Consider the following 26,861-nt stretch of genomic DNA (forward strand, 5'->3'; position numbering starts at 1 on the left):
GAGGTGGTGTGGGCAGAGGTGTACAGCAGGTGTGATGTGGGCAGAGGTGTACAGCAGGTGTGATGTGGGCAGAGGTGTACAGCAGGTGTGGTGTGGGCAGAGGTGTACAGCAGAATTGATGTGGGCAGAGGTGTACAGCAGGTGTGATGTGGGCAGAGGTGTACAGCAGGTGTGATGTGGGCAGAGGTGTACAGCAGGTGTGATGTGGGCAGAGGTGTACAGCAGGTGTGATGTGGGCAGAGGTGTACAGCAGGTGTGATGTGGGCAGAGGTGTACAGCAGGTGTGGTGTGGGCAGAGGTGTACCGCAGGTGTGGTGTGGGCAGAGGTGTACAGTGAGCAGGGGAAACTGGCAGATAGACTGGAAGGCAGAGCAGTGTCTCACCTGATCTGATGTCCCAAGCTTTATTACAGAAGTCTCCCAGCTCGTTGTTCAGCATGATGCCTGTCTTCTTGGAGTAGACCAACGACCCAAACCTGAACCCAAAGACAGACACACCAGGATAAGGCCCATATCATAATATCACATCATATGCGGCCCATATAATAATATCACATCATATGAGGCCCATATCATAATCTCATCATATGATGAGGCCCATATCATAATATCACATCATATGAGGCCCATATCATAATATCACATCATATGAGGCCCATATCATAATCTCATCATATGATGAGGCCCATATCATAATATCACATCATATGATGAGGCTTTATGGTATGAGCTACTGGGGTGGATGTACAGTATATTTAATCCATCCATCTATCCATCTTGAATTTCCCCTTGGGGATCAATAAAGTATCTATCTATCTATCTATCTATCTATCTATCTATCTATCTATCCACCAATCTATCCATCCATCTATCCATCCATCCACCAATCTATCCATCCATCTATCCATGCATCCATCCATAGTTAGATGTAGTGGCTGTGCTCCATGGGTTACATTTGGTTGATAGTGCTGGTGACGGACACGGCGGTGCCGTCCCCTGCTATGACCGACACGTGAGTGGTCCCCATCTGGTCCCGTGATGGCGTCATGTCGTAGTAAGATGCATTGTGGGTCTTTTCACTTGAGATCAGCCCTCTGACCTTAGCGGCAAAGTCCTCTTTGATCAGGTTAGACACCTGGAACACACACACGCGCACACACACACAGACACACATTTTAGATACTTTATTCAATTCCACATTACAAGTAAATTTTCATTAGGAATCAAATGTTTTGAATGATCAAACAGATTAAACCACATCAGCACATTGTTATGTATGACAATACAATCTCAGGGGTACAGAAAACATCTCCTTTTCCAAATAAACATGCTTCCTATAATGGCTGAAATTGAGCAGTACTTTACCAACTGTTTGGCTATTGTTTTCATTAGCCCCCCAATACAAAGTCCCCGGGTCGCCAGCCTGTGTACATGCCCTAGACTACCAAACACTAGCACAATAAGCTGGCATCTGTAGCCAAGGTTTTCGATGGTAGATATTAATGATTGATATTTTACAGTCTTAGAAAGGTAAGAGTCCTCCATAAACAGATCAAATGCACATGCTACTTCAAATAGCTTAACTGTTCTGGAATGCTGAGATATGACAACAATATCTGGTGTATTTGGAATTCCTACAAAAGTGTTTGCAGGTGAGTTAAACCAATCAGACTGTACAGTAGTGTTTTTATAGAGCTTTTCATCAGCCACACAGGGAATCTGAGCAGCAATGAGATCCACAAGTCTGTTGTGTCTGGCAATATACAGTCCTTTAAGTGATGTGCAACTGTTCATAATGTGGGCTACTGACTCCAGGTGTTGAGGGGGGTCATGAAGCATGCAGAGGGGTGAATGGACACACACACACACAGTTTCACAGGGTTACAACATTTGAGACACCACATTTGAGCCTTGGAACATTTTCAAACTCCTCCTCACTCACTTCATATACCTCTTTCCTGCACCCTACCCACACTTGCATCCTTCCCTCCCTGATTCACAATGTATCAATAAAATATCTATCTATCACACTGTTCCTTCCTGTTTCACACCATACCTCCCTACTCTCCTCTCCTGCACCCTACTCTCCTCTCCTGCACCCTACCCTCCTGCATCCTACTCTCCTCTCCTGCATCCTACTCTCCTCTCCTGCACCCTACTATTTTCTCCTGCACCCTACTCTCTTCTCCTGCACCCTACTCTCTTCTCCTGCACCCTACTCTCTTCTCCTGCACCCTACCTTGCTTTCCTGCAACCTACTCTCTTCTCCTGCACCCTACTCTCCTCTCCTGCACCCTATCAAGGCTGAGAGCTACATTCATACGCATGAATCAGTGGTGAACTTCACCACACTCCTGGCAGAAGTCCACTATCGTGATTTGCTCTACTCACTATAATAATAAAATCCCTGAAACGTTGGAAACATATTTACACGGCCTCAAACACAATATCTTCCTTATAACCCTGAGGCCTGTAACAACAGATCAACATCCTGAGCTACTATGAAACGTTGTTTTGAGATAATCCTCCAAATCCTAAATAAATCCTTGTTCACATCGGAAGCCCAGTTAAGCCTGTCAACTTGAGCTATTCTGAAATGTTTACTCTACCCCAGAGCAGTCTTACTGTACACAGAAACCGCTGAATGTCACTTTGGGGACAGAGTGCTGTAGAGTTTACTCTCTGACTGCCGTATCAAGGAGAGTGGCCCTTTGGCACTGCAGACAAGGTGCAGGTGTATTATCCTGTGGACGCAGGTCTGAGGCATAAAATGTCCAAAGCATCATAAATACTAGCGTTGTTCTGAAGGAGCTGTATAGCACAGGCTCCTGGCTCAGCTCCCACAGAGACCCAGGTTTGATTCTGGCTGGTGGTCATTTCCCAATCCAATCCCCACATCTCTCCTCAACTGGCCTCCTGCCTCCTGTCACTCTTCACTATCCCATCTGAATGAGGCAAAATCATCCAAATATACTTTACAAGTGTTCATATGACTGCTAGAACTACTGTAATAGGTTGGGTTGCTAACAATCTCAAGGTCATGAGATTGACACCCATGGAACAACAAACATGAAAAGGCATATCTGTGTATCTAGAAGCAGTAGAGCCAGCAGTATAATACTATAGGTCAAGTGTCTGTGAGGACACAGCAGTATAATACTATGGGTCCAGTGTCTGTGAGGACACAGCAGTATAATACTATGGGTCCAGTGTCTGTGAGGACACAGCAGTATAATACTATGGGTCCAGTGTCTGTGAGGTAGCCTGGTAAACCAGACCCTGGAATCTTTCAGATTAAGGGTCTGGCCACGAGTAATGAAAATGGCCCAATTCGAGGGGCGGCACCAAGCATGCATTTGAAACTCTCACTGCACGCAGTTGGATAACGCTATGACCAATCACAACAATTCATCAGTGTCAGTCATCAGTGTAGCTCGCCTTTGTCCCGCCTACACCGATTTGATTGGTCCCTCTCGCTCGAGAGATAGAAGAAATTTGGATCATTGCTCGTGGCCAGAGTATCTTGCGGGCACAACTCAAATTGTGCTCTCGCGAGAACTCTGGATTTCCAGGGTATCTGTGAGGACACAGCAGTATAATACTATGGGTCAGTATAATACTATGGGTCCAGTGTCGGTTCGATACTGACCTGAAGTCAAATCAAGTCCACTCCCCGTCGCTCTGTGTCCCACTTATGTGTTGTCATAGCTTCCCTGTCTTATCATGTAGGCTAGAAAATCCCCGAAACGAAAAAATCTAAATGTAATTTCAACACAGAAGCCAAATCCTCACGTCAACACTGTGGTACTCCGGATCTTTCACATTCTTCTTCTGTCCGTTAGCAAACTTGCAGGCCTCAATAAAGCGCTGGAATGTGCGCACTTTCTCCTTTCCACTCAAAGAGGCCGGCGAGAGATTGTAGCCTAGATGAGAAACAAGAGGAGGTTGGTTCAGTTTAGAGTCACATAAAATATGTGTGTGTGTGTGTGTGTGTGTGTATGTATATATATATATATAAAGTATATATATACTGTATATATATACCTCGCTTTGGACAAAGGCGTCTGCTAAATCCAAAACCATATATATATATATATATATATATACACCGTGTGCACAATTATTAGGCAAGTGAGTATTTTTACCTATTTTTATGCATATTTCCAACTCCAACCTATATAAACCTGACTGCTAATTGGATTTATGCATCATCAGTTGATGTGTATTGGTGTAATGAGGGAGGGTGTGGCCTAAAGTGATCAACACCCTACAATCAAGGTGCATGTAACTCTAATAACCATACTACTGTCTATTGCTCAGCCAGCTCTTTAGGGATGATTTAAAATGATCAGTATTATCTGTTGACTTTAATGCTGCTGGTAACCCATTCCATATGATGGCTGCTGAATACAGAAAAGAGCCCTTGCCCATGCAACTTTTAAATCTACATAGAACAAAGTCAGTGGTATACCCCTTGTTGAGTAACTGTGAACAGCATTTACCCGAGAAAAATAATTACAAAGATATGTTGGTACTTTATTTTTAATTATTCTATGTACCATACACATTTTTATATATGTTACTCTATCCTCTACTTTGAGCCACTTAAGGCTACTAAAATGAGCCGGGTTGAGGTGTGTGTATGGGTGTAGTTTAAGAATAAGTCTCACTAATTTGTTTTGTGATGTCTGCAGCTTCTGTTTGAAAATCTTAGGAATGGTTGTGTACCATGAAGTGCAGGCATAATCAAAGTGGCATTGTATTAGGGCCCCAGCAAGAATCTCGAGAGCTTGTCTATCTATTAATGTGGATACTCTAGCTAGAAATTTTATTTTCTGATTTACTTTAGACAGAACTTTTAGAGCCATGCACTCCCCAGATAATTTATTATCAAGTACGCAGCCTAAGTAAGTTACTGATTCCTTAGTTATTATTTCAGAATCACCAACTACCACACTGAATCCAGGTGACTTCCTTAGCTTATCATTTGATCCAAATAGTATTGATTCAGTTTTACAAAGATGGAGAGACAGTTTGTTTTCAGATAACCAAATGCTGACTTTCTGAAGTTCTGAAATAAGTAATTTCTCTACCTCTGCTTTATTACGATGAGACACTAAAAGAGCTGAATCATCCGCGTAAAGAGACAGATTGCAATCACATGCTGACTTCATGTCGTTTATGTACAGCAGAAAAAATAACGGACCTAGGATGCTTCCCTGGGGGACCCCACATGTAAGTGGAAGAGGAGTTGATATAGTACCACTCATCCCTATGTTCCCTATCCCCCAAATAAGACTGGATCCAACGTAGAGATACAGAATTAAAACCCAAGGCTCTAAGTTTGACTAAAAGAATACAGTGGTTCACAGTGTCAAACGCTTTTTGGAGGTCCAACATAACCATGCCACAGTATTTCCCTTCATCCACTTGTTTTTTAATGTAATCTGTTAAGTAAAGTAAGCAAGTGTTTGTAGAATGAGATTTTCTAAATCCTGACTGGAATTCGTACAAGAGATTGTGTGATGATAAGTAGTTATCTATTTGCTCATGAACAACCCTTTCAATGACTTTGGACAGACAACATAAAATGGATACGGGACGATAGTTTCCATGATCTACTTTGCTTCCCTTTTTATATAAAGGAATTACTCTCGCCCTTTTGAATTCAATTGGAAATTTACTTAGTTCTATGGACAGGTTGGTAATATGTGTTATGCAAGGAGAAATAGTTTCTGCAGCATCTCGTATGAATCTTGTGGGAATATTATCAAGACCTGTTGCTTTGCTAGGATTGAGATTTTTAAGCTTACTTAAAATGTTTTCATTTGTTACTTTTACAAGGGAAAACATATCTGCTTGGACTCCCTTCTTTTGATAAAAATCCTGCACATGACTTTCCCCATAGAGCCCTGATTGACTGGGCAACATATTCACCAAAGTGTTGGTTATGGTTGTAAAATATTTGTTTAAACTATTTGCTACTTTTAATTTGTCAGATATAACAGTACCTCCTATTTCCAAACTCAGGTTGAACGATTTTGTCTTCACTCTGTTGCTGTATCCTAATAGTTTTAGTGCCTTCCATAACTTTCTAGGGTTGTTCCTATTCTCCTCTATCTTGTCATTGAAAAAACCTGTCTTGGCTTTCTTAATCATTCGGTTCACCTCATTTCTTTGTTTCTTATACTTACTAAATATCTGCTCATCTTTAGCCTTCCTAAATTTGTTAAAAAAATCATTTCTTATCTTTATAGCTTTCAATATGTCAGAATTCATCCAAGGCTAAGTTCTGCATTTAATTCTGACAGATTTTTCTGGGGCAACTTTATCAGCAGTTTTTAAAAACAATGATTTAAAAAGTATCCAAGCTTTATCCAGCTCTTCACAATTAAAAACAGGAGACCAGTCCACCTCCCTCAATGATCTAGACAATGCCTCACTGCTATAGTTCTTGAAATGCTGATAGGGTGAAGTACGGCGGTGGCTAACCTTTCATGATGTTGAGGACAAAGGTGAGTATGGCTCCCCCTGCTGGTGGTGGGGGAATGTGCATGGTATAATCTCCCATAGGGACTTTCAACGCATCATCACGTCTGACTCGAAAAGACTTCAGATCCTCCAGAGTTAACGACCCACCTATGTAGACACAAACAGACACAAACATGCACACACACACACACACACACACACACACACACACACACACACACACACACACACACACACACACACACATAATAACATCAAATGACTTTTTAATTTTTGTTAAAGACATTAACGTAACAAATATTTGATACATCTCTGTTAATAACACAATGCTTTACTGCACGCTCTAACCGTCATATACTGTAGCAGTTATTACTGTGAACTGCTCCTGAGCTGTTGGAGAAGAAACAGCTGCATCTGATGCGCTCAGCAGGACTGTCCTTTTGTAGGGACACTCAGTCATTACTGCAGAGACTACATGGGCTTTCAGAGGCTGGTGGAGGGACTTTACTCTCTCATACACCCACATACCTGCCGCACGGATGTCGTCAATTATATCATGTGCAATGGTGCCAGTGTAGAAGGCTTCGGCCCCCTCTTTTGCAATGGTTTCCATGGTGTCTGCCAACTTTGGGTAGCGCAGAATATCCTTAGTGCTCAGCAGCGTCTTGTTCGCATGACAGAACAGCTCACTGTGGGGGGACAAGGAACAGGATATAGCGGCTTCATCTCCGTAATCTGTTGAGGGCTTGGACCAGTGTTTCTCAAACTTTTTCAGACGAAGGACCACTTAAGCAATAAAAAAGAAACACACGGACCACCTAGCTAAAAAGATTAGACATACTTCAACAGTATATTAGCCTACACAATAGGCCTACTCACTGAACCACCTTGCTTATTGTCTTTGCACTTTGCTTATTGTGTCAGATGATTCATATGATTTCAACTGGCATATCTTACATAGACAGTGTTGCAGAACTGTTTGGATTTACATACAAGTTGGTTGAATATTGCAAACAACTCATCTATATTATATTTTATCATGTCAGCTCGCGGACCACTTGGGATAGCTTGCCAGTGGTCCCCGGACCACACTTTGAGAAACACTGGCTTAGACCATGAGGAAACCAAAAGGGAAGTTTTTGGTATTACTCATTAAGAGACAGTTAAAACACACACACACACACATACAGTTAAGACACACACACACACACACACACAGATACAAACACACACAGTTACTGAAGAGGAACTGTTTTTAGGCATGTGTTCCCTGGAGTGGCCTCCATTGTGCGACAAACTGCAACAAGTCACCTCCTAACTGAGTGTGTGCATCATGCAGGCACCCCATGATGTGATGCACTGGGGTATAATGCAGGCGCCCCATAATGATATGCACTGGGGTATAATGCAGGGGTATCATGTAGGCGCCCCATAATGCTATGCACTGGGGTATAATGCAGTCGCCCCATAATGATATGCACTGGGGTATCATGCAGGCGCCCCATAATGATATGCACTGGGTTATTACTCCTCATTATCTATGGATAAGTGTCTGCCAAATGGTAATTGATATATGATGTGACGTAATGATGTGATGTTGTGTCATGACATTCCATGCTATGTCCGGTCATGTTATGTCATATCCTGTGGTTTGACCGCAGGCATCTTTCCCATCAGACCTCCAGGATATGCACCATGCTGCTTTGCTGCTTTGGCATTGCTGCTGACCAGTGACAAAGCAATCTACAATATATAGAATATAGTTTATACTATAGTATATACAATTTATAGTTTCACTATTTTCTATCAGTTGAAAACCCAAGCAGTCCTGTGTTCCAAAGTTGTAATAATGTTTTGCAAGATTTTGCCTTTTACGTAGCCAACTGTAGTTTTTAGACCTTTAGCATGAAATCAACACTTGCACAGCACTGCTTTAAATCCAATACATGGCAATACAAATGAAACATGCCATGCTAATAAAACTCAATACAAATTAAACGTGTCATGCTAATAAAACTCAATACAAATGAAACGTGCCATGCTAATAAAACTCAGTTGAAATTGAGAGCTGGTCGTGTAGTGTGGCATGTGCTACTGTACCAGAGCTGTGTTCCGATGATGAGCGGTTTTAGAATTGGGTGGCTGATGAAACTGAACAGGTAAGGTGGCATCGGGAAGCCCTCACGAGCCAATCGGATAGAGGGTGCGAAAAGCTCCTCCCACTTCAGTTTCCCAAAGCGATCATGGGCCGCTTTATATCCACGGAGCTCACCGGGAACACCGATCCACTGGGCGCCTGAGGACGGGAAAATGCACTTACACACTCAGATACTATTCAATATATCATAAACATATACACACATACACACACTCTCACACACATAAACACACACAGACCTCCGAGAATATAAGAAATACAAAAAGACATTCCAGCACCGACACACAGAGATATATCTACTGAAATACACATACAGGCACACACACACACTTTCTCATAAGGCGGATCTTAATCATGCAAACATATTAAGTGTGTGTGATGTGTCTGTGTGTGATGTGTCTGTCTGTGTGTGTATAATGAAGAAAATGATGAAGAAAAGAGTGCTGCAGATTGGTCCTTTTTCTTGATGCCTGTAGAGGAAGTTTGGATTGGCTCAGTTCATCAGTTCATCTGACCTGGGTCAGTTTGTTGTTGTACATTCCCTGTCTCTCTCTCTTTCTCTCTCTCTCTCTGTGTGTGTGTGTGTGTGTGTGTGTGTGTGTGTGACAAGGTGGTGGGGTGGGGGGGGGGGTTGTGTAGTGTTTCAGCTGGTACAGTAAATATGTGGGGAAAAACTGATGCTATCACAAGCACCATCACCATCTCAAAACAGTAATCAAATACGCACACACACACACACGCACACACACACACACACACACACACGCACACACACACACACAGAGAGAGAGAGAAAGAGAGAGAGACAGGGAATGTACAACAACAAACTGACCCAGGTCAGATGAACTGATGAACTGAGCCAATCCAAACTTCCTCTACAGGCATCAAGAAAAAGGACCAATCTGCAGCACTCTTTTCCCTGCATCATTTTCTTCATTATATGAAATGCACGCACGGACACACACGCACACACACACACAGGCCCGTCGCTAGAAGGCAAGCAAACCAAGCAATTGCTTGGGGCCCGAGCTGGCCAGTGGCCCCAAGACAACGACTGGTTAAGAATAAAATGCAACGACAAACTGTGAGCGCCCCTTTGATAGTCAATGCAGTAAAGTGCAACGACACTGTTACCGGCAATACCGGGATCGCCCTCAAGGGGGCCCCTCTCAGTAGTCGCTGACAGCAGGAAGGAAGAGGATGACAATAAAAAACAAGGTAGTGGTAAGTGATAAATTACACTGGATAAAATAGCTCTACTTGTCTTGTACAAATGGTGTAATGTCGCAGCAGGAAGGCTACCCTAGCAAAAAATGTTTATGTTAACTACCTGCCTGACGGCCCATGCTTCTTGTAACAAACTAGTTAGCACAACTTTTTTTTTTTCCGAACGGACGGAATATGGTTACATACTGTAATATGTTTATTAACGGGATAAGGAAGACGCAGATCTGTTCCAGAATCACTGTTTATCGTATTTAATGACATAACATTGCTATAGCTTTGTAATAGGTTTTGATGAAAGTGGCATAGCTTCTCTGCTATACTAACTATTCGACCGTGATAATCTATTTACCAAATGGGGGTTAGGAAAACCACACGATAAATTCCGTGCGTCAAAGCAGACTGGAACATTCATGTCTAGTAGTATTCATGCACGCCAGCTGTTTACTGTCTTTAAAGCACCAGGTGCATCTGTCTAATTCTCAAACAGCAGAATGCTTAAATGCTATGTTAAGCTACAAGTAGGCCTAGGTCAATGTATAACATTAGCTTGGGATGTTTTTACAGTAAGCATTGGTAGTTGTGAAAGCAGCTGCATCCCTTCTAAATATCAAAATATGGAAATGCTAACATATCTTTTCTTTCTCCCTCAAGGTGCTTTGCTTAAATTTCTCAGCCCTCAGGCTCTTCCTAAGGATACCTCCACTGATGAAGATGGCCTGAAAGGTCAGGTCCATGTCCATTTTGCTTGGGGCCCCCAAATTCCTTGAAACGGCCCTGCACACACACACACACACACACACACACGGTCCAACGTGTGTGTAGTTGCTCCAATTGAGCAGCAGGGTTGACAGGTGAAAAACTAAATCATTAAGAGACTTTTTTAGAAAATCCGCTGCACTGGTCTTCTTGCAAAACAGGATTTACAAGCTCACTGGTGGAGCGTCTTTTTGTGTGTGTGTGTGTGTGTGTGTGCGTCTGCATGTGAGTGTGTGTGTGTGTGTGTGTGTGTGTGTGTGTGTGTGTGTGTGTGTGTGTGTGTTATCTCCATAGCTTGCAGTGGAGTGTTCTATGTGCAGAGTACACATATTGTTAGTTTGTTGCAATAAGTCACTGAGCCAGAACCCCATGATATGTAAACAGAGGACTAAACTTAAATTAACTTCACACAATGGCCTTCAAGGAGTACCAGGGCGCTGGGAGGTGTGTGTGTGTGTGTGTGTGTGTGTGTGTGTGTGTGTGTGTGTGTGTGTGTGTGTGTGTGTGTGTGTCTGTGTGTGTGTGATAGACACAATGGCCTTCAAGTAGCACCAGGGCGTTGGGGGGAAGTGATTGTATTTACCAGTGTTGGGTAGTAACGGATTACATGTAATCTGGATTACGTAATCAGATTACAAAAATCAAGTAACTATAATCAACCCAGATTACAATAAAATAATTGTGTAATCAGATTACAGTTACATTGTTGGGGATTACCTGATTACATTTTATCATGCAAGCAATGCAACTTTTTAATGATAGCCTAGTTATCTTTTAATTCGACAAGCTTCTGGCTTGCCGGTTCGATCCCCGACCAGTAGAAAAAATGTGGGCAGGGGAAGTGGTTGAGCACTGCTCTCCCATGCCCACATCCACGGCTGAAGTGCCCTTGAGTAAGGCACCTAACCCCTCATTGATCCCCGAGCACCGTTGTAGCAGACAGCTCACTGCTCCGGGTTGGTGTGTGCTTCACCTCACTGTGTGCTCATTGTGTGCTTCACCTCACTGTGTATTCACTGTGCTTCACTAATTCGCGGATTGGGAGACAAAATTTCCCTCACAGGATCAAAAGAGTATCTATACTTACTTACTAACTTATTTACTATTGGGGCAGGTCTCTCGGCACACTGCCTGATCTTTTCCTCCTAATCTTAATGTAGCCTCTTGTTTTAGTGTTACCGTTTACTTTGAGAAAGTCACCAGGTCCCCCTGGTTGAAAAACATCCCAAAGGAATCATTTTCTCACCCCCACAATTGAAATGGACATGGTGTCATTCAATCTCAGGCCATGTCCCTGGGTCAAAAAAATCCAGCGAAAGCTAAATTCATTGTCCAGGCGTGCCCTTATAAAGATTAAGATGAGTTGTGCATGTTTGGACAATAGTGATCCATGATCACATCCATGATGACTAAGTGATCAATTTTGGGATGGGGAAAATTTCAACCACCAAAATACCACCCCCAAAGTGGAGAATAGCTATAGAAATGTATTAGTTTTGGGTGTTTTTCAGACAATGGGACCTGGTGACCTCAAAGTAAATGGTAACACTAAAACAACGGGCTACATTAAGATTTTTGGAGGAAAGATCAGTTAATTCACACAGGAATGCTTTACTCAAAGCAAAGAGATTTCTTAGATGTAATGAAATAATAAACAGAAAAATAGAATGAGAATTATTTCATGGTGTCTTTTACTTAAGGGACATATTTATTGAAGTAATCTAAAAGTAATCCTAAAGTAATCAGATTACGCCTGAATCAAACGTCAATTTCCCCTGAATAAACAATGGTTGATGATGATGATATGTGTTCCAACCACTCACTAAATCAGCTGATTCTAATTCTTATTCTAATGAACGACTCCTAAGCCAAGTGGAGCAGCGAAATCCTGAAATCACCTGTTTAAAGTTCACAGGTAGAACCAATGCATGGTATGACTTTTACTTTCTGAAGCCTGCAGTAGCCTGTCTGTTACTGTAGGAGATCAGGTCAGGAGCACCTTCATCAGTGTGTGTGGATTCTGTAACTTTAGGTAGCAGGGTGATCCTTGCGGGTATAACACCGCCCAATGGCTGAACAAGGCCAGCCAGACCAGGCCCAGATCAAGACTAGATCCACTGTGCAGGTGACCCCTTACAGGAAACCCCTTGAACTTCTTGTTTACACTGCTGAACACAATAGACTAGCATAAGAATTCCACATGGCGGATGATTACCATGGTAAAACTGCTTTCCTTTGCAGTCGCTCATCAGGTTGGGTTTGAAGGTCTTGGGGACTGTCTCTCTGGAGCTGATCACGGTCACTTTACCTGGAAAAAAACAGAGAGCGAGAAATAAAGTCTTTAAATATTTAGCAGACACTTTTATCCAAAGCGATACACAGAGAGAGATCGGGGCTATTTTTGGGGAAAGTCTTGATTGAAGGCATGTCAGTATTGACTGATCGACTGATTGGGAGAATTGGAATACCTCCCAGTCGGCTGGGAACGTTTTGAAGCCAGGCTGACAACTGTGAGCTTAACAAGGGCATGATATTGCTGTTTGAAGTTCTTTGGAATGCCCTGCAGCAGTCTGGATCGGACGATCACCAAGTTGCGTCACTCAGGAAGGAGCCGCTGGAACTTGAAATATCCCGGTAATATTCATGCTCCGCGCCTGACTGGACTTATGTGGCAGATTACAGGTCTCTCGTCTGGGTCAGAGCAAGGGGGCCCTGGATTGGGGGGGGGGGGGGGGGGGGGGGGGAAGAGACATGCAGACAAACAAAGAGTCGGGGGAACCAAGAGAAAGAGAAAGAGAGTTTCAGAAACATTTGGATGTTTTTTTAACGGCAAGACAAATGAGGTCCGTGAACTGGAGCCAGAGGAAAGCAAAGAGACACAGAAATGAGAACAAACAGTGTGAGAGTCACTGCTAGATTTGGCTCCAACCCTGAGGCTGCTTGTTGAGTCTAATTTTTCCAAACATAAACCAAATTTATTTATCATCTACAAACAAAACCAGATTTGTATTCAGATACAATTATTTAACAATATAATATAGAGTTGTGTGTCCCCTATTAAGTTTTCCAGATGTGTGTGACTTGCACAGTGTGGGAATTGCACAGTGTAGGCTCTATTGGCTTGGTTTGTGTTATCTAGTCGAGTGCAGACAGACGTTGGCTGGGTGCCACTTCATGGGTCTGAGTCAGTGTCTAATAGGCTACCACAGCAGTTGCATAGAGCCTGCGGTGTCTCCAGCTACTTAAAGGGACCCTGTGCACTTTTGACCATTTCTTCGCTTTTTGCTCACCGTTTTCTCTGCAGAGCTCCCCCTACAGGTTCAGAGTATATATTGTATGACACTCCTCGCTCAGCCAGTCTGCCGTTTCCTGTTTCACTGTTCCTCCAACAACGGTTTACTCGCTTTCTGCTTCTTTTCGCTGGCTCTGCCATGACGAATGTCTGAGAAACTCCATCGCATCCTTGTTCTAGCCCGGTGCCCGGCGCACATGTGTGTAATGTAGTAAAGCAATTTGTTACGACCGCAAGACTTTCTGACCCAAAGTTGCATGGCTGTTTTTTTCCGCTCACGAGCACTAGGGGGGAAATGAGACGGCCACCATTCACCCCTGAACTCATATAACCATTCCAATAACTCCGAAGCTGTTAAGGTAAGGTAAATTTCCCCTTTAAAGGGAAACTTGGCAGGATTAGCTATATTTCCCCCTCTGCTGGAGAAATTGTGCATTTTGCTATTTTAAACTGTGGAAAAGGTAACGATAAAGCACATGGATTTGTTTACAAGCTAGCGAAACGGTTAGCATAAGTTCGGCAGAAGAATGTGGATGTTACAAGGTATGTTCTTAGAAGATGATTTCCCTCGAAATGCAATGTGCATTACATTATATTACATAAGATTATATTGAATATTGCAATGTACATTACATAAGATTATATAGAATATTGCAATCACCCCAGAGTGTTATTTTTTGTTTCTTTTTTTTTTTGGGGGGGGGGGGCTCAGACCCCCCCCCAATCACCCCCATAATTCGAACTGTGGAACTACTACTGACCAGCGATGCTGAGGCCAAGTCTCTGTCAATCCCCTCCCCTCACTGTTCAACCAGACCCCAACAGAAGGTTTGTCTTTAGGTGCTTCCATTACAGTTTGTCTTTAGATGCTTCCATTACAGTTTGTCTTTAGGTGCTTCCATTAGGGACAAAAACAAGCTCTGTGCACTTAACTCAGCCAAGTGTAGCTTGTCCCAACATAGGGTCATTTCTGCTAAACATTTGGTCAACATGAGTTAAGACTCGAAATGGGCTTTGTGACATCTGTTCAGTCTTGTGTAAAAGTCTCCTGTCTATAAATAAAATCCTCCTAAGTGGACATTACATGACTGTACCGGTATTACCATTGATCTACATTGTAAAAACTTTTTTTCAGTTTTCAGTTACAGGTGTTATCTTAGTTTGAGTCATTAGTGAACTTTACCTTTGTGGGCCAGATTTCCTTACTTTTACAGCCTGATTTTGCTTATGTCATTGTTGATGTTTTGATTGCGCAATTTAAGAAGTGTTCCAAGAAACTGTTTATTTTGGCATTCTTGAATAGAGATTGATGAAAAGACTGATGAGCTGAGCTGATTTGAGTCGGTTAGTTCAGTTCAGAACAGGACTGATCTGAATGATGCAGAGAAAGGTGAAAGAACATAACTGATCTGAATGATGCAGAGGAAGCTGAAAGAACATAACTGATCTGAATGATGCAGAGGAAGCTGAATTGTGTTTGATTTCCGCTGAACTAGGTGGAGGAGGCGGAACGTCTGAATGGGACTATGTCACTGGGAACTGAGTTGGATCATTTAGAGATTGAATACAAAATATTAGAACTGAACTGAATCATCGGGAGAAGGCTAAGCACAAATCTGCATTGGAAGTGTCCTGAATCATGAGAGAGAGAGGTTGAGCACAAGTCTGCATTGGAACCAAACTGAGTCGTTTGGCCCATCTAAAGTGTGTTGACTCATCCTGAGTCATTTTGGGGTGAACTAAGGCGTCCATCTGAACCGAGTTGACTCAAACTGAGTCATTTGGAGGTGCGCTACGATGCCCATCTGAACTGAGTTGACTCATGGAAAGTGTGTGTCTCACCGGCCTTGTCCCTGATGGTGAAGATGGAAGTGTGTGTGTGTGTGTGTGTGTGTGTGTGTGTATATGTGTGTGTGTGGGTGTGTGTGTGAGTGTGTGTGTGAGTGTGTGTGTGTGTGTGTGTGTGTGTGTGTGTGAGTGTGTGTGTGTGTGTGTGTGTGTGTGAGTGTGTGTGTGAGTGTGTGTGTGTGTGTGTGTGTGTGTGTGTGTGTGTGTGAGTGTGTGTGAGTGTGTGTGAGTGTGTGTGTGAGTGTGTGTGTGTGTGTGTGTGTGTGTGTGTGTGTGTGTGTGAGTGTGTGTGTGTGTGTGTGTGTGTGTGTGAGTGTGTGTGTGAGTGTGTGTGTGTGTGTGTGTGTGTGTGTGTGTGTGTGTGTGTGTGAGTGTGTGTGAGTGTGTGTGAGTGTGTGTGTGTGTGTGTGTGTGTGTGTGTATGTCTTACCAGCCTTGTCCCTGATGGTGAAGATGGAGCCTCCTCCGAGTCCCATGCTCTGGGGGTTCACCAGACCCGTGCAGATGAGGGCTGCGATAGCCGCGTCCACTGCGGAGCCTCCCTTCTGCAGCATATCCCTGCACACAACAACAACAACAACAACAACAACATTAGAGACAGACAGAGGTTTAGAGCCGCACAGCCCAGCACAGTCCACAGGGGGGGGGACACAGAGACGAGCCCAAGGAGACCACTGCACAGAGACGAGCCTTCAGGCTCAGAACAAAGCGTAGCCTGTATCAGGGTCGCTTTGGTCGCTTTGTATCAGGCTCGCTTTGCGTCGGGGTCGCTTTGCGTCTGCTGTAGCGCTATCCTATTGTGTGCAGGGGGAATTTGAAAGACAACCGTTTATCCCGCTCCTCGCATTGAGGCCTACCAATGGTGTGTTCCCAGACCCAACAATCTTGATGTGGGTCTGGCTTGCCAGGCTACTGACTCCTCCTCACTGTTCCATCTATCAAGTCTACTCCTCAGTGTTCCATCTATCAAGTCTACTCCTCACTGTTCCATCTATCAAGTCTACTCCTCACTGTTCCATCCATCAAGTCTACTCCTTCTCAGTGTTCCATCTATCAAGTCTACTCTTCCTCAGTGTTCCATCTATCAAGTCTACTCCTCCTCAGTTTTTTTCAAACAATTCAACAATCTTAATACCCAAATACCAGTGTGCACATGCTCTAAAACTGATTGGACCCCGCTCATTGTCTATATTACTAGTAGTATTAGTAGTGGTGGTAGTAGTAGTAGTAGTAGTAGTAGTAGTAGTAGTAGTGTTGGTAATAGTAGTAGTAGTAGTAGTAGTAGTAGTAATAGTAGTAGTAGGTAATTATAATCATTATTATTGTCACTTCTGTAGGCTACTTGGAGTTCAATATGAGGTGAAACAATGTTAAATAGCCTATTTTCAAAGTGGTTAAATTCTCTGCTCAATTTTGTACACACACACACACACACACACAACCTCAGGTTGTCCTCATCCTGCTTCTAACTCGGTTGTGTTGCATTTTAAGCACCATCAGTTTGGAAAAGCCTGCACTGTACAAGTGACTGACCTACCAAATGCCTTGCTCTAAGGCAGGGGTGGGCAAACTGCGGCCTGCAGGCCGGACCCGGCCCGCCAAGCACTTTCATCCGGCCCGCCGAGCATTTAATTTGGTTATCAGGCTACTCGCTATTTTTTTCCTGCAATAGAGACGACGTTGGTTAGCTATACTGCAAACTGCTTTTCACTCTTCTTAGAGAACGTTTACAATGTCAATGTCAAAACATCATGTAACATAGAGATGACAGGCCTACTCTTTGTTATCTCCTTTGCAGCAGACCCGCCGGCCAATTTTCAAAACCCAATGTTGCCCTTGAGCCAAAACGTTTGCCCACCCCTGCTCTAAGGACTACGTTTTGTGCTTCTTGGGTGGACCAGTTACACACTCACACACCCAGACTGACCATTCTTCCTTCCCTCTGTCCTGCTAGTTCGAGATAATGTGTCTTTGGCTACAACTGCCATGTTTTGAGTCTCTGGGTTATTGACATGACATCAACCACACTTGATTAGCTGTCACAAAGACAGACTATGTGTCTCAAACGAGGTTATGCTCACTCATACCCTAGAAGCAGAAATTAGACATGAACATGAGCACATCATGATTAATAATATTTCTTATTCTCAAGAGCCAGTTCAACTTTAAAGAATAAAAAGTATACTAATTGCTAATTGAGTAATTAACAAGATTGGAGTGTAAGACAAAGATATAAGAATATAAAAGATAAAAAGATAAAAACTAAAGTGTCATGTGCAAAAAACACTGAGGAGGTGTGAGGTTGTTGACATTAAGTATGAGGAAGAGCATGACATTATGACATTAAGTATGAGGAAGAGTGTGACATCCTAATGGCCTGTGGATAGGAACTGTCTCTAAATCTGCGGGTACAGGTCTGAATGCTCTTGTACTTTCTATCAGATGGCAGGAGGGTGAAGAGACTGTGGCTGGGATGACTGGGGTCAGAGAGGATCCGCTTGGCCTTTCTTTTGCATCGTTGGCTATTAATACGTTAATCCACACACACACACACACACACTCTCGCACACACACACACACACACACACACACACACACACACACACACACACACATATACACACACACATACACACACACACCCTCATAATTACCAGAAAGCTTCCTCCCTTGTTAGGCTGTTTAGATATTCTGAGCATGCTCTACTCGTCAACTAAGTCCCTCTGACAACACCCACTATTGCTGGCCTGCCAGTTGGAAAGGCCCCTAAAGTTGGTCATTCTGTGGACAACTCTTTTGAGAGAGTCCAGACGTCACACAAAAACAACACAAAAACTTAATTCATCATCTATGAAAAAAATGAAACCCTTCTTTCTGTGGGGAGCTTTCAAAGTCTTAGAGAACTTGTGAAGCAAAGCTCTCTGGCCTGATGTCTCCCACACCCGGGCAGCTACTCTTGAAAAGATCAAAGTGCCACCGTTGTGTCTCCTTCTGTCTGTATCAATGGGCCATGAAAATGAGAGGGGGCGGGGGGGTGGAGCAGATCCCCTGAGAGGGGGGGGTTGGTGGGCATGCAGCCCTGTGAGTTTGGATGTCGGGATTATACTGACTATGCTAATTTCTGGAGTGAGTGAAAAAGGCTAAGAAACAAAATCAAAGTCTGCTTTATTGTCAATTTCTTCACATGCCCAGACATACAAAGAGATCGAAATTATGTTTCTCACTATCCCACGGTGAAGACAAGACATATTTTACCAATTAAGTCCACAGACGAACATAACATTCAAGTAAACAATAAAAAGTATTGTTTAACAAGTTATAACAAGTAATAACAAGTTCAGTGGGGAAGCTTTTAACCCTCCATAGCCCATAGAGCCAACGTTCTCCACTGCAGAACCTGTTTGTCCTTAGCCAACAATCTCCAGTGTAGAACCCTTCTAGCCTTAGCCAACGTTCTCCACTACAGAACCTGTTTGTCCTCAGCCAACAATCTCCAGTGTAGAACCCTTCTAGCCTTAGCCAACATTCTTCACTGCAAAACCCTTCCATCCTTAACCAACATTTTCCACTGCAGAACCCTTTTATCCTTAGCCAACTTTCTCCAGTGTGTAGCATGAGCAGCTACCTGTTCCTGACTAGTTCTATGGTCTAATGGTGAATGCCTCTGATTGGCTGGAATGGTTATACGTGTGACGCATGAAGTAAAGAAGCGGGCTGTCGCCTTGTTGAATAGTGTGCTGGTCTCTGATATTTCCACCACGCCAATAACACAACATGGTGTCAGAAGTGGCTGTCTTCAACAAACTAAAGCATAGCAAAGGCGAGAGGCGAGGATAAAATGGTGTTTAGCGTGACTGACACTGCTGTACTTGAGAAACTGCTGTCCATCCCTAAATTGTCCCTGACTAAGGGTTCACACTTTTAACGACACCGGTAAAGAAAAAACTTTCGTGCACACACAGAGGTGTAACCGGCTAAATGTGCTGTAGTGCATATGTAGTGGTTTCAAAAACTCTCAGTCAGTCTTCTAAACTGCCGGTTACAGTCTCCTAAACTGCCGGCGTCGTGTACACGCAAGTCGTAACCGATAACAAAACCTTACCAGTTTCACAAAAACCGGCGTTGTGTAGACAGCCCCTAAAGCTGTAGATCTATGTTGAGCAAAGGAAGTAGTGCGTGCACAGGCTCTTGCAATGGCTTCCAGCAGCTCAACAGAGCAAGTGGATGTTATCAGGAGCAAGGGCACCAAACCACGTACATGGCCAGAGCGTAAGGCTTACAAAAAACCCATCAAAGAACACACTCGGTTATGTGGCAAATGCGGGCGACAGCTTCGGCCAAGAAGCTGCCCTGCATACAATGCATATTGCAACACGTGTGGAGAAAAGAACCATTTTTCTGCAATGTGCAAATCAGGGGAAGTAGTGGCGCCGATTGGAACAGACACTGATAGTGATGAAACCAGCGCAGCTGTAGACACATTGTTTATTGGATCCATATTACACCACAGGCCACAGAAAATAGGCACCACAGCGTCTGACACACCTCTACTGGGACGCCAGGCGTGTGTACAACTGGACCTGATCAGGTAAGTGGATCCACTAATCCCTGCTGCCCCAACATCAAAGGATGACCTACTGAACCGATATCCTTTGGTTTTCGAAGGTCTCGGTGAGTTTCCTGGACAAGACCACAACTACACTGACCGTTCAGTGCCCCCAGTGATCCATGGGTGTAGGAAGATCCCTTATGCTGTACATGACAGGCTGAAAGAGACTATTGATTACCAGACCAGCTGGTAAAAAGATTTGTACTATCCTTGATGAGCGTGATGGGTATTGGCAGATCAGATTAGATGACGAGTCTGCAGATCTCTGTACTTTCAATACTCCATGGGGAAGATACCGCTTCCATCGCATGCCTTTTGGGATTGAATCAGCGAGTGATGTGTTCCAGAAGGTCAACTATGAAAGCTTTGGTGACTGTCTGGTGTGACTTTGATGGTGTCTTCATAGTGGCAGATGACATGATCATCGCTGCAGCAGACAAAATGGAACATGACAAAATACTCCAGCAGGTGATGGAAAGAGCTAAAGAACTCCATGTCAAATTCAACAAAGACAAAGTGCAATACATGGTTAATGAACTTAAATATCTTGGCCACATCATCAGTTCGGATGGGGTCAGACCAGATGACTCCAGTCATCACAGCCATCCAACAGTTGCCTCCACCCTCTGACCGGAAGAGCCTGTAGCGACTACTTGGCATGACTAGGTACCTAGCTCAGTACATACCTAACGAGGCCACACTCACCGCACCGTCAAGACTGCTTCTCCGGGTGGTTGAATGGCAGTGCCATCCAGAACAAGAGGCTGCATTTAGGGCATTTCCAGTGGAAATTCAAGCTGATGTTTCCAAGGATGGACTTGGTGCCTGCCTCATGCAAGACAAACAGCCAGTAGCCTATGTGTCCAGGGCATTGTCTGATGCAGAGCAAAACTATATACAGACTGACTTTGCTCTCAAGAAATTCCACCAGTATGTACGGCAATTCTGTGAAAATCCAATTTTATCAAAACCCATAGGTAAGGCCCCCGTACGATTACAGAGGATGCTTCTTTAAATTCAAAGATACGACATCTCTCTCATGTACACATGTTAATCGCCGACACTCTATCCAGGGCGTACCCCGATGACTTACAGTAGAGACGACTGATGAATGTGACCTTGGTGACGAAAGAGTCATATATTTTACAGAGAGTGCACCACTTCAGTGTAGCATAATGCAGCTCATGAAAACAGCCACGTAGAAGCGGTCATTACCCTCCCAGTGTGGCCAACGTTCTCCAGCGTAGAACTGGTAATTACCCTCCCAGTGTGACCAAAGTTCTCCAATGTAGAACCGGTCATTACCCTCCCAGTGTGACCAACGTTCTCCAGCATAGAACCGGTCATTACCCTCCCAGTGTGGCCAATGTTCTCCAATGTAGAGTCGGTCATTACCATCTCAGTGTGACCAACGTTCTCCAATGTAGAACCGAGTCATTACCCTCCCAGTGTGACTACCATTCTCCAGCACAGAACCGGTCATTATCCTCCCAGTGTGGCCAACGTTTTCCAGCGTAGAACCGGTCATTACCCCCCCAGTGTGACCAACGTTCTCCAGCACAGAACCAGTCATTACCCTCCCAGTGTGACCAACGCTCTCCAGCACAGAACCATAACCCTCCCTGTTTTCACTCTCTGCTGAAGCGAGTCCCAGCAAACAAAGTCATGAGGAGGCCATGAAAATGCTCTCTTCTCCATTGGTCATTATTAGATGCAGCAGATTCAGCATTTGAGTTCTGTGAGCAGATTCAGCAGTTGAGTCCTTTGAGCAGATTCAGCAGTTGAGTCCTTTGAGCAGATTCAGCAGTTGAGTCCTTTGAGCAGATTCAGCAGTTGAGTCCTGTGTTGAGTCCTGTGAGTAGATGATGTGGTGCAAGTGGCAGCATCCTCATCACATTCAGGGATAAGTGTCCACGGGGCCCGGGTTGACCTCTGACCCCTGGTCATTTCCCAATCCCACTCCCATCCCATCTCTTCCTTGCACTCATTTCCTGTCATCTCAACAGTCCTTTCTGAAGTGAGAGTTATTTTTTACAGTCTATGAGTGAGAGCAAAACCCCAAAGACAAGCTTGACAAAGACAAGAGTGAATTCTTGTGGGTTTGCCAGCATTGGTTGCCAGAGCGGAAAGACTGTTCAAGGAATAGAATTAGAACATGAGTGGACACTGATGATGCAGCAGACTGGAGTCTGATGATGCAACAGGCACTGATGCCAAAAGGGGGCAAGACTGTGTAGATTCCCGCCATGAAGGCCAGAGAGAGAGAGTTACTGGAAAAGAGACTCTCTCACCATGATCCACATCCCAGTGGGAAGATCCCTCTGGTGCATTGATATCTACCATATCTATTCAATGAATTACACAGATGTTGCCAGATATCTACCATATCTATTCAATGAGTTACACAGATATTGCCAAGGAAGTCAGAGGACTTTGAAATCGCTCCTGTCCTGCAGGATATCTATCTGTAAAGATGCATTTTAAAAGAAAGAAAAAAGGTGTGTTCGTGTGTTGGGAAACTTTCAGCTTGTTCGCCTCATAAAGTGAGAAATGCTGTATCACCTGAAATGCATCTGGTAATTAATGTACAGAAGCACACAAGCACGTCAGACAGGCTCCCTCAGTGTGTGTGAAGGTTCAGGAGCTTAGAGATGGGTCATGAACAGAATAAAGTGTGTGTGTGTGAGAGAGAGAGAAAGAAAGAGAGACTCTGCCCAGCTCTAAAGGAGAATACAATTCCATGCAACTGGAACGCACATGCACACGTACACACACACACACACACACATACAATTGCACACCACACACACACACACACACACACACACATACACATGCACACACACACATACACCTTCTGCTAGCGCATGGTGTGTATCAGTGATGCCTCAGTGATACATGTGCTGGTGAAGGACTTGCTCAGACATCTCTGACAGCACTGTGGGGAAACACACACACACAAACACACACACACACACACACACACAGTGAAGAATCTCTCAGTGTCTCAGTGCCTACAGCCGGGTAATTCACCATTTAAAAAAACAAATCAGACTGTAGTAACAGATTAACCAGCCAACACAAAAGCCCCTTTCACAGGACAGGAACTTACATCCTGTGACTTACGCTAAGATTTACTTGTAAATCAATTAATACTGTAAAGCGGGCAGTTATTACGTAAACATGTACAACAGAGACAGTGATCAAAAATCTGATTTAGGGGCCTAACCTAACCGGACTGACTAAGGCCCTGAAGAGTTAGACTCTGTGCAGTAAGACACACACGCGCACGCACACACACACACACACACACACACACACACACACACACAGACCAGCTCTGACCCAGAGAGAATAGAGGCCAGTGGACTGTTGGAGGAGGAAGGAGGAGGAGTGGGGATTGAGAGGATAATGAACTCTTCACCCCCACAAGTACTTCAAACATCATACACACACACACACACGCACACACATAGGAACATACACTCAAACACGCTTGCATACGCACAGGAAAACACACATGCGCGTGCACACACACACACACAAACACACACACACACACACACACACACACACACACACACACTCAGACACACATACACACACACACACACACACACACACACACACACACACACACACTCAGACACACATACACACACACACACACACACACACTCAGACACACACACACTCAGACACACATACACACACACACACACACACATGCTGCTTTTGTTTTGGGTTGTCACCAGTGCAGTGGTTTTAAAATCTGATGACTTTAGTTTGAGCTCCTGAAATGGCATCAATTAGGTAATAAGCTACTGTACACTGACTCACTGTGGCACCTGCAGTGAGCAATCCCATAACTGGGTCATACAGGCGCAGAATGATTCTCTATCATTTCACTACACATTTAGATTATTAGATTAGATTAGAGTACAAGAGTGCAGAGTACAAGTACAAAGACAATGAAGCAGCTTGCATCTAACCAGAAGTGCAAAAAAGCAGAAAAGTGCAATGTGATATAAAAAGTATAGACAGGTATATGCAGGTGGTGCATAGACAGGACAGGATATGTAGTGCAGTGTAGATAGTATACATGAGCCGAACCCTCCAGTCACTTTCTGTCCTTTTTTTTTCTTGTTTTACTAAGAGGTAGACACTGGGAACGGATTTGCCTGAGGCTCTGTGCTTACTTACATTTTTAGCAGGGTGTTGAACAGTGGGTCTGCCCTACAGAGTCAGGACCGCGGGCCAGTGTTTTAAAATGGAAAGTTTTATGAGCCTCTTTGACTCTTTTGCAGGAAACGCTGAACACGTAGGCCTACGAGGGGCGACTCGGGTTTCTCGGGACTTGGCTACAATTGTGTGTGTGTGATACACCTTGAAACGAGGAAATGCATCGGTATTTTTACTTGGCAAAGATTGCAGGATATAAAAACAAAGAACACTAATTTATTGGTCTCCTGACAGCATGGGTGACATGTGATCGTACTACATCTACCATTTTTATGCAATGACACTTTGTTTGAGATAGAGATAGATAGATATATAGATAGATAGATACTTTATTGATCCCCAGGGGAAAATTCAAGGGGGAAATTGGTGTGTCCTGCGGACTTTTCAGGAGCTCCCACGTTATTTTGGGATTCCATTCCCAACTCATGGAGTCTTTTCTCTGTGTTTGGTGGTCTAAATAATCAGTGATGCATAGTCTGATGTGTACTGTTCCTCTGTACTGACTACGTCCCATCGCGAAAACCGTCGGCTACGTCAAACTTACTTAAAACACATGATTAATCACTCGTACATTCTACAGTAAAATATATATTTAATCAACTTCATGGATATGAACGCATTCAAATATTGATTGGAGCAATATTTACAGGTAAATGTACAGGTACAGCTGAAACAGTGGGAGGCATTAAGTAATTCACCATGATTGATATAAAAATATTTTGTATGTTTTTGTTGTGGTTTGGAAAACGAACGCATTCAGGCATACTAGTTATTTCCTCGTATGTGATTATCGCTCCCTTTTATTCTTTAGAAACCACAGAAAGCAAGTAGCTCACTTTACCTGCCGATATCGGAGCACAGCTTGGAGTCCGCAGCCACTGCTCCTCTCGTGAAGGTACCATCGGAGCAAGAAGGTCCGGGGGGGAAAAAAAATAAGCTGCAAACAGTAATGATACCCGCGACGCACAACAAACCACAGCAGATCAGACAGCGTTGACACGACTTTGATTTGGCCATTCTGTTGTAGCGATTGCTGCAGCTGCGCTCGTCGGTGTGCCATGTGAACCCCATGCCTGCGAGGGTGTAGGTTTGTGGCAGGGGAGGGAGTGGGAGGGCCCTCCTTACTATTCATCATTTCAAGTAAGTGAAACTAAGTAACTCAGAATTCCCCGCAACCGCGTAAAAAACGAGACATTTTTGAGGGATTAGTACTTAAAGTTTTTCTTTTATGGGAAGAGAGAAGATGACTGGTTATTAGTCCTTCTTTTATAGTTCACATATGGTTTTCTGCTGACCAAATGTCACACATCGGAGGCCAGTCCTTATGTCCCTAAATCGTGTCAAACTGAAATCCCAGAACGCACCTGGCTGTCGAATGTGGCTATACTTGGCACGCGAAGCGTCTACAAGGAACTTTAAAGCTTGCCACACCAACACAGGGTTATCTCAGTTCACTGCGGGCTTTACACTGTATTAACTTACTTTCGACGAAAAAGACATCAGCTGGTGAAAAGATCGTGGGGTTAAGGTGGTATCAGCCTTTATAAGGATGCTTCCCCCTTTCCTCCGTCTCTATGATGCTTTCCATCATGATTGACACACACACACACACACACACACACTCAGACACACATACACACACACACACACACACACAACTAAAGCACTAGATGAGGTCAGTTGGTCCGGCAGAGGGGAGGAGAGATAAAGACGTTTGCAAATTCAGCTCTTCCATAGAAGGTTAAGCTAAGGGCTGGGAATGTTGGGGGGGGGGGGGCAAACATCCATGCACAGGGTTCCATGTACAGCCTGTCAATGACCCACCCCACCCCAAGTCCCACCCCCACTGCATTTGTATAATTCACACCAAGTCTATGTCCTGAGACAAGACAGCTGGACCGTGGGCTTTGATCACCCTCCACTTTGAGAAAAACAACTGTTGAGTTTGCAAAAATGTTGTAGGATTGCAGTGTTGTTTAGTGTTGTAACACTATCAGTGTTGTTTAGTGTTGTAACACTATCAGTGTTGTTTAGTGATGTAATACCATCAGTGTTGTCCTGGCAAAGCAGATAAAACAGCACACAATGGAACACAAGTTCTATTTTTCTCTTCTCCTCTCTTCTCTTCTCTTAACTTCTCCTTCTCCTCTCTCTTCTTCTTTTTCCTCTTCTCTTCTCCTCCTCTCCCTCCCTCATTTTTTTTCTCTTCTCTCTCTTCTCTTCTCCTCTCTTCTCTAT

The 26,861-nt window shown here is 43.9% G+C and overlaps 1 protein-coding gene across 1 annotated transcript in view; it reads right to left on the bottom strand.

Annotated features, from left to right (window-relative positions):
• The window catches only part of ggt5b (gamma-glutamyltransferase 5b), a 32,100-nt gene extending 6,368 nt beyond the window's left edge, over window positions 1–25,732 (bottom strand). Inside the window, exons 1-9 of the mRNA XM_042058982.1 lie at window positions 25,465–25,732; window positions 16,203–16,330; window positions 12,848–12,940; window positions 8,592–8,787; window positions 7,020–7,180; window positions 6,492–6,638; window positions 3,792–3,922; window positions 953–1,134; window positions 384–475 (exon numbers count right to left, since the gene is read on the bottom strand). Coding sequence (XP_041914916.1) covers window positions 384–475; window positions 953–1,134; window positions 3,792–3,922; window positions 6,492–6,638; window positions 7,020–7,180; window positions 8,592–8,787; window positions 12,848–12,940; window positions 16,203–16,330; window positions 25,465–25,694 — 1,360 coding nt within the window. The 5' untranslated portion in view covers window positions 25,695–25,732. The remainder of the gene's footprint in view (window positions 1–383; window positions 476–952; window positions 1,135–3,791; window positions 3,923–6,491; window positions 6,639–7,019; window positions 7,181–8,591; window positions 8,788–12,847; window positions 12,941–16,202; window positions 16,331–25,464) is intronic.
• Between the last annotated feature and the right edge of the window lie 1,129 nt (window positions 25,733–26,861).

This window comes from Alosa sapidissima, chromosome 13 (genome assembly GCF_018492685.1).
Source record: "Alosa sapidissima isolate fAloSap1 chromosome 13, fAloSap1.pri, whole genome shotgun sequence".
Taxonomy (NCBI): domain Eukaryota; kingdom Metazoa; phylum Chordata; class Actinopteri; order Clupeiformes; family Clupeidae; genus Alosa; species Alosa sapidissima.